This window comes from Pholcus phalangioides, unplaced genomic scaffold, assembly GCF_987345545.1.
Source record: "Pholcus phalangioides strain wild (caught in Gottingen) unplaced genomic scaffold, Ppha-v1.0 ptg000027l_1, whole genome shotgun sequence".
In the NCBI taxonomy this organism is placed as follows: Eukaryota; Metazoa; Arthropoda; class Arachnida; order Araneae; family Pholcidae; genus Pholcus; species Pholcus phalangioides.
This window is the reverse complement of record NW_028301617.1, coordinates 12,780,388-12,792,033: the sequence shown is the minus strand read 5'-3', so window position 1 is coordinate 12,792,033 and position 11,646 is coordinate 12,780,388. Positions and strand designations below refer to the sequence as shown.

The 11,646-nt window shown below is 37.8% G+C and overlaps 1 protein-coding gene across 1 annotated transcript; it reads right to left on the bottom strand.

The window, feature by feature from the left end:
* Positions 1–1,175: 1,175 nt before the first annotated feature.
* LOC149068463 (uncharacterized) lies at positions 1,176–11,148 on the bottom strand. Its single transcript, XM_089251958.1, has 2 exons — positions 10,882–11,148; positions 1,176–4,879 (listed from the first exon to the last, which is right to left on the bottom strand). The coding sequence occupies exon 2, from the start codon at positions 4,010–4,012 to the stop codon at positions 3,110–3,112; it is 903 nt and encodes a 300-aa protein (XP_089108084.1). The 5' UTR covers positions 4,013–4,879; positions 10,882–11,148; the 3' UTR covers positions 1,176–3,109.
* Positions 11,149–11,646: the final 498 nt, after the last annotated feature.

Below are 11,646 nucleotides of genomic sequence, written 5' to 3'. Positions count from 1 at the left end.
TTTCATCAGCAGCTTTGCCCCGACCTCTTACATTGAGAGCAGAGGCGTATGCCGGGGTAGGGGGAACACAAGCCTCCTGTGCTTATTTTGGTGCAAAAAATATTTTTGTAAAAAAAAATGCAAAATATCGCTAGAAAACACTAATATATGTTATAATAAATTTTCTGTTGATTTTAATGCTATTTGAAGGCTAATAAATCAAAATTTCTCTTGCCCGATTGGGATTGCCCTTTGATAATATTCATAGCGAGTCTAACCACCGCCATCTAACACTGTAGTAGTGAATACTTTGCTATGTTTGCACGGGATCATTGTTCACATGATTATAGGGTGAACCATATTTTTAGCTTGTTTTAAATGTATTAATTAATGGTTTAAGCATCAATTAGTGGAGTGGCATACATTGCTGTTGCTCATTGGTGCAAAGTATCATGCATTCAGAAATGATGAGGAAGCTCTCATCATGGTATTTCTGAATTCCAGGGATGTTAATCAATCAATAGTAAGAAGGTTTGCTTCAAAACAACCGGTTGAATAATTTGGAATGCAGCAATTCCTTTTTATTTAGCTATAGATGGAATTATTGCGGAGGTGTTTTCTGGTCTCGACTAGCCAATGATTACCAATTTCTTCCCGAGTGCAAGGTGGGCCACCATTTCAACTTTTTTCGGGGGGGGGGGAAGGAGAACGTGTACTCAATGTATATATATACACCATTTTTAGTGTATTTTCAAAAGCCGGGAAGGGGGCGCAACAACCCCCCCCCCCTCCAAATGACGGGCCTGCGTGTGGTCAAGTATTTCAGAGGAATAGCAAATAAATACATCAAACTTTTGCTTCTTTTTTAATATCCCACCCAAGCACAAATCAGTTGCAGCTGCAGCTTTCCAATCATACAAGATTATTTTCATGGCTAGTAGTTTCCTTTCCCGTCTGTCAAGAAACAGCTTGTTTTCTTGTCCACATCATACATGCACAGAGATGGGGGAAAGGGGTGATGCCATTCACAAAAAATTGTATCATTGGCATTAGGGACAGGGCGAATATGACAATCCCCCAGATCACCTTGCAAACCCTCGAAGAACTAAATTTCCCCTGTAGAAAGAGCATGTATCTGCTCAGGGCCGCAACTAGGGGGGAGTAGGTGGGTCTGGTGCCCCGGGCACTGCACCAGAAGGGGGCACCGAATTCAACTGCTGCTTCTACATTACAACGGGCGCCAAAATGCCGGTTTGCCCCGGGTGACAAACTATGTAGTTGCGGCCCTGTATCTGCTTTATGTACGAGAGTACAGCAAATCACTAAAGGACAACGCATGAGATGCACGGAGTGGAAACAAAGCAGTTCATCCCAACTGTGCGCCACCAACGTTTGTCAGGAACGCCGGCCTTGAGAAAGGTTTTTCGAAGGGATTATTTCTTAAATTGCTCTGGGGAGCAACGGGCGCTGCAAGTGGAAATATTTCAAAAAAGAATTTTGAAATGATAAAATTGAAAGATTATAGAAATCATGTCTCAAACTCAAATAAAATGTCAAAATAAATACCGTCTTTCGTAAAACGTGTTCAAAGTTTTTATTCATAGATTATTTGATGTAAAACCGCGACACTAAAGTGGGCACAACTTTGGTTCTAAGAATCATACAAAAAAAAAAAAAAAAAAAAAACAAGGCTGTTTTGGAATCGAGAGATAGAGCTTTCACACATAAAAACGAATATTTTTTTTTCTTTTTCTTCCAAACTTAGGTTTTAAACACATTCGGATGCCTTAATATGATTTGAAGGTAGCAATTAACGTGATCAAATGAAAACAGTTTCAAACGTGAGAAATATCCAATTGTGACAATAGAAATGCTTATCATAATCCTGAAGTTATTAATGGATATCTCAATTATGAAACATGCTTAATCATTTTTAATATCAATCATATCTATACATGGGCTCACAAAGAAGTACTAAAACTATAGTCAGGGCTCAGTGCCATCTTAACACATGGGCCTACCCGGGCCTCAAGAGAAGAGGGACTCTCAGAAAAATGACAAATAGTTGAATTTTTCGGGTAGGACCTGAGAAATATCACTTGGCCTGTGGGCCCATGATGCTTCTAAGACGGCCCTGCCCGGAACTAGAAGGGGGCAACTGCCCAGGGTGAAAATTTTTAAGGAAGAACAAAAATACTTATGAAATCACAATGTTGCAGTGGTGGAGTCAGAGAAATAATGTTTGCCCCGCCTTCTCCTCACAAAAATCCTAGTTATGGTGCGGACTATCTATGGCTATTGGCAATAACCGTAAGGACAAAATCTTATTGAAAAATTTACACACAACAGATATTCTTTTTGAGCATTATTTTCGGACATTTTTGAATCGATCCATTAATTTTCTTGGGCCACTTGACAGAATCACAAACAAATGAAGAACATGTTGATCCAATGAAAAAATTTTCATTATGTGAAATACCTAATGTTAATGCATTCAAATAAGTGAGTTTTTGTCTGTCCATATAAGATACTGAAGAAAAATAAAACTTGTCAGTGTACCTAGCAGTATGCATCAAGACAGTTTCATTAATATATAATTCAATTTCCATGTCAATTGCTTAAAGTTTCACAGAAAACTACTTGACCTCGTCAATTGGCAAAAACCTATGCAAACTTCTCACAGAAGAAGGAAAAAAAATATATTCAGTTCATTTGTTAAAATAGCTTTTGGAAGACTTATTGGATTTTTTTTTTAATGCATATTGTTCTGTCACTCTTACACCCCTCTTCATCACTTGAAAGAGGTGCAGGTTCTTCCACTGAAAATATTGTGGTAAGACAGTAAATCGTGGAGCGAGCTTGGCAAATCGTAAAAAACATTTAGCATCCACACAGAACAGTTTTTTAGGAGTGCAAAACATTTTCTTTTCAACTTTTATTAAAGGACATAGTCACACCTTTCTATGTTCGCAAATATGCGTATATAAGTTCCATACATTTTGTATAGTTCTCGGACTTGAATTAAAAAATCAAAATAAAGGCAAAATTGGGCACCAATACCAATTCTTTAATCGCCATGGCGAGCTGGGATTTGTCAAACCCTACGTAGGATGTATTCCCATGTGTTGTGCTAGGCTATTTGCTTGACACCAATTTCATTTGAACTCCCTTCAGAATGAATCAACTTATGTTTCTTCAGATGGGAACTGGTTGGAAACTTCAGGTAACAAAAATCACATTCACGTTGCTTCTCTTCCGTGTGTACTCTTTTGTGCCGGTAAAAACTGCTACTTTGAGAAAACCTTTTACGACAGATATCACACTCGTATGGCTTCTCTCTAGTATGGACCCTGCGGTGTGATTTTAAATCGCCTATTTGAGAAAATTTTTTACCACAGATTTCACAGTCATGTGGCTTCTCTCCTGTGTGAACCCTTTTGTGTACATTTAAATTGTCCGCTCGAGAAAATGTTTTATTACAGATATCACACTCATATGGCTTTTCTCCAGTATGGACCCTGTAGTGTAATTTTAAATGGTCTAGTTTAGAAAATGTTTTACAACAAATTTCACACTCATGTGGCTTCTCCCCTGTATGGACTCCCTTGTGTTTGATTAAAGTGTCTGCTCGAGAAAATTTTTTACTACAGATATCACACTCATGTGGCTTCTCTCTAGTATGGATCCCGTGGTGTGATTTTAAATTGCTAAGTTGAGAAAACGTTCTACCACAGATTTCACACTCATGTGGCTTCTCTCCAGTGTGGACTTTTTTATGCCTATTTAAATCACCTACTACAGGGAATGTTTTACCACAAACATCACATTCATGTGGCTTCTCTATTGTGTGCAATTTTTTGTGTGTGTTTAAATTGCTACTTTGAGAAAATGTTTTATGACAGATATAACACTTAAATGGCTTTTCCCCAGTATGGATTCTTTTGTGTAGGCTTAAACTGCTACTTGGAGAAAATGTTTTATGACAGATATCACACTCATGTGCCTTCTCTTTCATTTGGACTCTTTTGTGCATATTCAAATTGTTGAAGCTAGAAAACGTTTTCACACAATCTGAATGTTTAACTTACCTACAAGAGAAAGTGTTTTATCACAGATTTTACACTTCTCCCCAATGTGGACTGGTTTTTGGTAAAAAGTGTCAGAAAATTTTCTATCACTAACTGCCACATTTGTCCCCGTTTTATTTAAATTGCCTACTTGAAAATATATTTTTCCTCAGAATTCACACTTGCACAGCTTCTCTTGTGAGTAGACTCTTCTGTAGCAGTTAAAATCGCTGATGTCAGAAAATGTTTCATAATAACTATATGGCTTCCCTCCGTTTTGTGTACATTTAAATTTTTTTGCAAAAAAATTCTTTCCGCAAAATTCACAGTCTCTTCAGTGTAAATTTTTGTGTGTTTGTTTAAAGTGTTGATCTGATGAAGATTTCTTTGACAGATGTAGCTTCTTTTTGTGCAGATTTAAAAAATTCTGATTTATAAAAATGTTTTACCAGAGATATCACACTGATGTTTGCTTTCTACACTGTGGATATTTCAGTCAAATATTTTTACAGACACTAGTCTAAATCATTCCTCTTCATCAATGTTCTTCTGCAACACTGGGACTCGTGTGAGTTTTCTTCAGTTTGAAATTCATCAGAAATTACATATTTTGTCTAAATTGCCTTCATCCACATTATCCTTATTATGAGATCTTGCAAATGAGACAACCATACTCTTAAAGATATGCTTGAACTGAGAGCAGACAACCAAATCTGTGAGCTTCTGCAAAATTCTTTTGAACTCTGACTTTTTTTTCCAAAACATTTTCTTATATCCTCTAGTGTAGCGTCTGCTGTTTTATCTTGCAGATTATGATGGGAATCTTTGATTATCTGCAAAAGAAAAAGTATCATCACCACAAAGTTTTAATCTATTACAATCAAGGTTTGATCAATACGGTTAAAACCCTTGGTATTTACTGTGCTGTCCAAAACACCCTCTTCAAAAACCATACATGAAAAATGAAAATCAAAGTAAAGATAAAATGGGCGTCAAGTAAAAGAAAAAAGCAAAACCTTCTCAATCCACATTAATAATGATTACCTTTTACTTGCAAGTAAATCCCTCTGACATGACTAAAAGGTGAACCAGAGCCATTCATATTGATACCCAGAAATCTGCTGATCACGCAGATTACATTGGTCGATAACTTCTAATTTATTTTTAAATAGAACAAGCGAAATAAGTTTATTTAGATGGAAGAGTCTATCAACTTTGCCCAAGAATACTAAGACGACACCAATGGATAAGGCAAATACACAAAAAACAGAAAGAAAAGCCCTAATGCATTGCAACACCAATCTGGTGGCATCTTCAGAGGAAAAATATTTAACCACTAATCACGCTGACCGAGTTTCTCACTAGGGTTGAATACCAAAACATAACACTCAGTTGCTCAGCAGAAAAAGTACTTCTGTTCACTTCAAACGCAGTGGTCAGAATGAAGCTTTGAGCCTGCGTGTGATATGAATGCATCATTTTGATTGGACGTTTGCGGAATGGCGCTACTCAATTTCTCTATTCAAATTTTCTTAGAATTCCCGCTCATAATGAATTCACGCCATGGCTTAAATTCATTTTGACAGGAATTGATCAGTGGTGTAGATTTATTATCGTTTACTAATATATTTTTGAAAGCCAGAACATGTGTGACTTCGTGGAAATCTAAATTAACTGTGGACTACTTGACTTTGTACAGAAACTCTAGCTTCCTGAAGTTTAAATCTATGGCCCTCTTGCCAACAGTGAACGGTGATGGATGGTAGATTTTTCACATTACTGATTCTTAACACAGCGAACACATTCATTTAATCTTTCTTTTATGGGTCCTTGTCTGTCCTATATAACTAAGAGAGCAATCACCACATGGAATGTAATAGATGTCCATTGTTTATTCTGTGGTATAGCATCTTTAGGGGGCATGAAACCAAAGTTTTTAGTGGGCACATCTGTGGTTGTTAGATTAAACTTTTTAAGAATCAGTTTGATCTTCAGTGAGAGTATTGGATCATAGGATGTGACTACACTTTCTTTGAGTGGCCTCCCTGTAATGTTTTCTAAAGTGGTTCCTCGTACAGATTTCAAGAATTTTCTACTTATTTCATCAACGATCTTAGTGTTGAACTCCATCTTTCACAATTGCTCTGATGGTTTCAAGTTCATGGTCCAATGTGTCAGTTTGTTCAGGGTGTTCTGATCTGAACAGATGTTAAATGCACTCGCTACATAAGCACAAAATGCTGAAAGTTTCTGCTGCACGGGATGACAAGATCTGAAATGAGGTGGTAGTGAGACTGAGAAAGGCTTACGATAGACCGAGGTTTGGAAATGTGATTTCTGTTTAGTTACCAATGTGCCCAAGAAAGAGTTCATTGTTAGTTTGGACAGTATGGTAAATACCAGGGGGGTTTTTGCTGTACTGATCAAAACCTTGCCAACCTTGATTGTAATAGATTCAAACTTTGTGATACTTTTTCTTTTGCAGATAATCAAAGATTCTCATCATAATCTGCAGGATAAAACAGCCAAATCTTTACAAGAGGATGTGATGAGAAAATTTTTTGAAAAACATCAGACTTCAGGAAAATCGCAGACTCTATAACAGATTTGGTTGCCTCTGATGTCCATTTAAACACATCTTTAATAATATGTGTGATTCATCTGCGAGATTAGATAATGAAGATGTGGATGAAAAAAATCAGTTTTATAGATTTAGACAGAATTTCCAAATTTTGATCATTTTAAAACTAAAAAACTCGCATGAAGTGTCAGTGCTGTGGAAGAACATTGATGAAAGAGAATGATTTAGGCTAGTACCCATAGAGATCAAACTCAAATGTCCATACCGAAGAATGCACACATCAATGTACTTTTCTTTTGCCGATAGTTGAACATTCCTATCATAATGTGCAGGATAAAATTGCAGAATCTTTACAAGGTGTAGAGAAATTTTTTTGAAAAACATTTAACGCCACAACAATTGTAGAAACTATAACATCAGTTTAAAAAAAACTTCAGTTTTTTTCCCTTGTCGTTTTGATGTTTTTTCATATTTTTTTTAGAAATGCACACAGAAAAGTTTATTTTTTTACATATACTCGCAGGAGTCTATCCAGACCTTTTTTGTAGGGTCCTATTTTTGTGAGAATATTTCTTATTTTTATGGAAAGGGTCATTAATTTTGTGATAATAAGTAACTTTGTGGGAAGCAAAGTAATCTACATAATCTATCAAAAAAAGAAATACAATGCCAAATTTATAGTATTACAGAGTTGCCAACTGCTACGAATTGTCCGTAGTTTCTACAGACAGCTGAAATGAACTACGAAGCTACGGGAGACACTCTCAATAATATAGAAATTGGTTTAAAAAAATAGAGTCTGAGTTTTTGTGGCGTTTTACTTATTTTAACTATTTTTATAAAATTGCATCAATCTTTACCCCAACTATGAATTCGTATATGCATGTGAGAGAGTTCGCCAAAAACTGTTTTGTCTGTGCATAGAAGACAATCTGTAAAGCCACGTCTAAACTCGCAGCTCTACCAACACCTTCTGTAGCAGAAAGTCTCTGCACGAAGCTCGCGAACATCATCAAAATCTTCCATTTCACCTATAGGCACTGCATATACTGCAAAAAAGGTAAAGATTTCACATATATCGACCTGCTTTATACAATGGCTGCAGGTGAAATGGGGGACTTCAGTGGCATCAAAGCTTCGTGCGAAGGCTTTCTGGTATAGAAGGTGGTGGCTCTACTCGATGCCCTAATGCGCAAAACCTGTTTGCCATCAAAACCACCCCACGCTGTGGGCTAAAAACAGGTTTTTGAATGGTTCAGCATGGTGGGTCTAGAGTCGGCTTCATTTGTATAGTGCCGGTATTTTCAACCTGTTGCTTGTGAGCACTTGTTCAACTTTCCGAGGGGCACCCCCCCCCCCCCCCCCATAGCAAAGCTGAACATTCATCACTACTCACAAGCTTCAAGCGAATGTTGGCATGTCTGGTATTAATATTTATTTTGTAAAGGGCCAGTTTTTCAGATCAGGAATTTTGTACAGGGTCTAGAAAACGGACAGAAATTTCAGATAAATGCCTCTGATTCAACTACTTGAAATCAAAACTTTTTATTTCCAACAGACAATGGGTTGGCAATTTATAATTTAATATCTTAGTTTGGAGTGTTGTTTAATTTTTTTTTTTGCCTCTGAACTGCAAAAATGCTTCCCGTGACAGAAAGCTATCTCGAATATTCTAAATAGGCTATGCAAATACACTTGTATTTTCTCAAAAATTATATACACAATGTATGAAATGAGAGAATCCTCTATAACCGTAGAAAAATTGCCATGGGATAGAGAAATTTAAAAAACGCACGCCACCCTTCTTCCCTAGTTTGAATTTTGGTCCGTTAAAATTATTAAAATCTATCACCGTGGGCACTGGACATGCCCAGCTGTATATTATATCATTAGAATGATTTTTCTTTTACTTCAATTTTTTTGTTGTTGATATATTGGATAGTAATTTGATGTTGGGATAAATCTCGCATTGGCGATCCAGAGTGAGTTGGGAGAAATTTAGCCTGGAAACAAAAATAATATAGGAAAATAATGGTCCTGTTCCATAAAATAGTAGAATGTATTTCATTAACAACCATTACTCGTACTAAAATGCCCCATTTGACACATCTCCATGGATGTGTGCCTGGCAGTGATTTCGCTATTTCCCAACTTCGAGATGTGAATGCGAGCTGGTCTCCCACTTGAAAAAGTCGCTCTGCAGAGAGCAGGCAGACCAACAACACGATACTGACATAACAAAATTTAGCTTTTACTAAAAGCCAAATTGCATCCCGCTAATTATAATACAGATGAGATATAATTATTTTCAAAAGATACAGTAAGCTTGTGACGTGATTGAAACAAATCTGCTGTACATTGAATAAACGCGCGGTGTGACATTTCTCTTAAAGCTCAAGATGCATGACATCGCTGCGAGTCTCCTGCCGTATTGCGAATAAACGTCCAGCTCCATATGACGCATCCTCTCCCTTTTCATTATTTAAATGGGAAATCCAAGTTTTCATTTAGTCGAAAATAAAAAAAATTTAAACGCATCATCAAGAGCAACTATACCAGAGGTTCTTGACCTTTTTCAGTCGAGACCCGAAATCAACACCAAGATCAGTTTCATGACCCATAGGACTATTTTTTGAAATTGAAATTGGTAAAACCAGTGATGCAATAAGTGGGTTTCTAACAGGGCTGTAAATGAGTTTGTAGGATTCACCTAGAAAGCAGATGCGAATCAAGTAAAACTTGTAACCTATGGCTCAATACAATATCTGGCTGTAAGATCCGTTTCAGAAACACCTGCAATCACTGGCTGTAAATGTAGTTGCGATCAAGATTGAATTGAAACCTACAGCCCAAGAGTCCCTGACTGTAAGTAGATTTGTATGACCCACATCGGAAGCCCAGCAAATCAAGTTTGGGTCGTGACACAAAGTAGATGAGTTCCTGGCTGTAAGTCGATTTAAATTACCCATTTCTTCTTGGAAGAACCTGTGAATCAAGTTTGGTTTGTGACCCATAACTCATGAGTCCCTGGCTGTTAGTTGACCTAAACAACCCATCTCTGAAGTCTCGGCGACGTATGGGCTAAGAATCTCTGGACTATACTACAGCTGTTCCCATTATTTATTCAGAAATCAGAATTTTGCTATTAACAACAACAATCAACATGGTATCAAGAAAAGGACAGCAATGTCAGATCCAGCTACACAATAACATACATTACAAGTGCTAAATTTTCAATAGGTACGAGGAAAATGCATTTGCAACGTAACACTGGTATTGAAAGATTTAGGAACAGCATGATGTGTGAATGCAACTGTAATCTTAATATTCAGAAAGTCAATTTTTTTTTTATTGGTTATGCTATGAGGATATTGAAATGGAATTTAATCGCTTGATTTCATTCTGAAAAAATCTTATAATTCATATTTCATTGCGCCGGCTACATTGCGCTTGGGCTACTACTACCACTACTAAACAAGACATGCGCCTCGTCCATATTCCTCTGCGGAACCTCTAACGAATTGGTACATGTTGGAATGTGTGTGTACATATAGTGAACCTACCGTGAAGTTTGTTTCCGTATAATGCTTGTTATGTGTAGTGCTGCCATCTGCAACCAGTTTTTTAAACTATGAGTTTTTTTCCTCAACTCATAGAGCATGAAGTGTAATGAATAAATATTTATAGCGTTGCAAGCCTGTTGCTCTCTGCGGCGAGACTTTTTAACAGGGAGATTGGCTTGCATTTGCGCCTCGAAGTTGATGACTGCAGAAAACCAACTTCAGCCAATCACCACTGCGGCGACGGTGGAGTTTGAACCCGGATCCTCGCGATGCAAGTCTGTCATTATGACCACTTGACCACCACAGCAGCACGAAGCTGGGATGGAAGAGATCTCAGCAATGGGATAAGTCCAGTGGCAAAGTTCTGGCGTTCATTCACTCATTGCCCCGGCCACACTCAAATGTGCATTCAAACATGATAAAATTTATGAAAATTTGTGGCATGTAGTACAAATAAACCTCCCGTCATTTTAATCAGTAGCAATTCTTCTAGTGTCAATGGCCACCAGGCCCTGAGCTGGAAGTCAAACAATAATAATTTCGGTTATATAATAATCAATCAATCATTGAATAATAATTTTTTTTTTTCATTAACAACTCTTTTGTAAGCAAATTTCCACAAAATAATTTGACCTCATCCACCAGCTCAATCCCGGAACAGTCCAATCGGCCCTACTATAGATGTACTGACCTGCAATTGAATACAAATAAGTCCGTCCGAGAAATTGGCGAATCCACGCAAGATGAAATCCTAATTACATCCCTTGCTCTTCTCCTCCTTCAATTACGCAGCAGGGTTGTAAGCAGAGGCGGATTCAACAGAGGGCACCCCGAAAACCACAAACTTCACACTTTTTTAAATTTGCGCCCAAGGCCTCGACCCACTTTAATCTGCCACTTTTTGTATGCAAAACTTTCAAGCGACTTTGTTTGCATACCGCGAATATTGTCGGCTGTAACTTCGTTTGTCACCCGATCAGAGTTGCCAGATCCTTAAGAAATTCCCACCCAAAATCATACTAAAAAAGTAGCCCAAAATATTTGAACTTGTGCCGCTATCTAGGAAGGAACACATGAACTACAGTTTTACAATAATCTAGAACCAGTCACTGGGCGGAGATGTGAGTGGGGGGCAGCATCAAAGGTGAAGTCGACTGATCTAATACATATATTAGATTAACTGACATTCCAAGTCTATCCCCTCCAATGGCCAGTGGTTTGGTTTAGTTTAGACTAGATCGAAATACAAAAAATCGTGGAGAGATGTGTTTTAGTTTAGAACCGAGCACGCTCAGGCTCTGTCGCTTTGCGGTATAAGCTCATTGATCGTGAGATCGTGGGCGTGCGGAGAACCGGCAAGCCGGCCGGGAAAGCACACCTGGTTCGGACCAACATCCTGCCAACCCCCAAGCAGTACAACCACAGCCAAACCTCCAATCCCCGGGCACATCACCAC

What these genes read in the sequence shown, in the direction of transcription:
- LOC149068463 (XM_089251958.1), bottom strand. Translation starts at nt 4,012, where the DNA reads ATGCACAAAAGAGTCCAAATGAAAGAGAAGGCACATGAGTGTGATATC.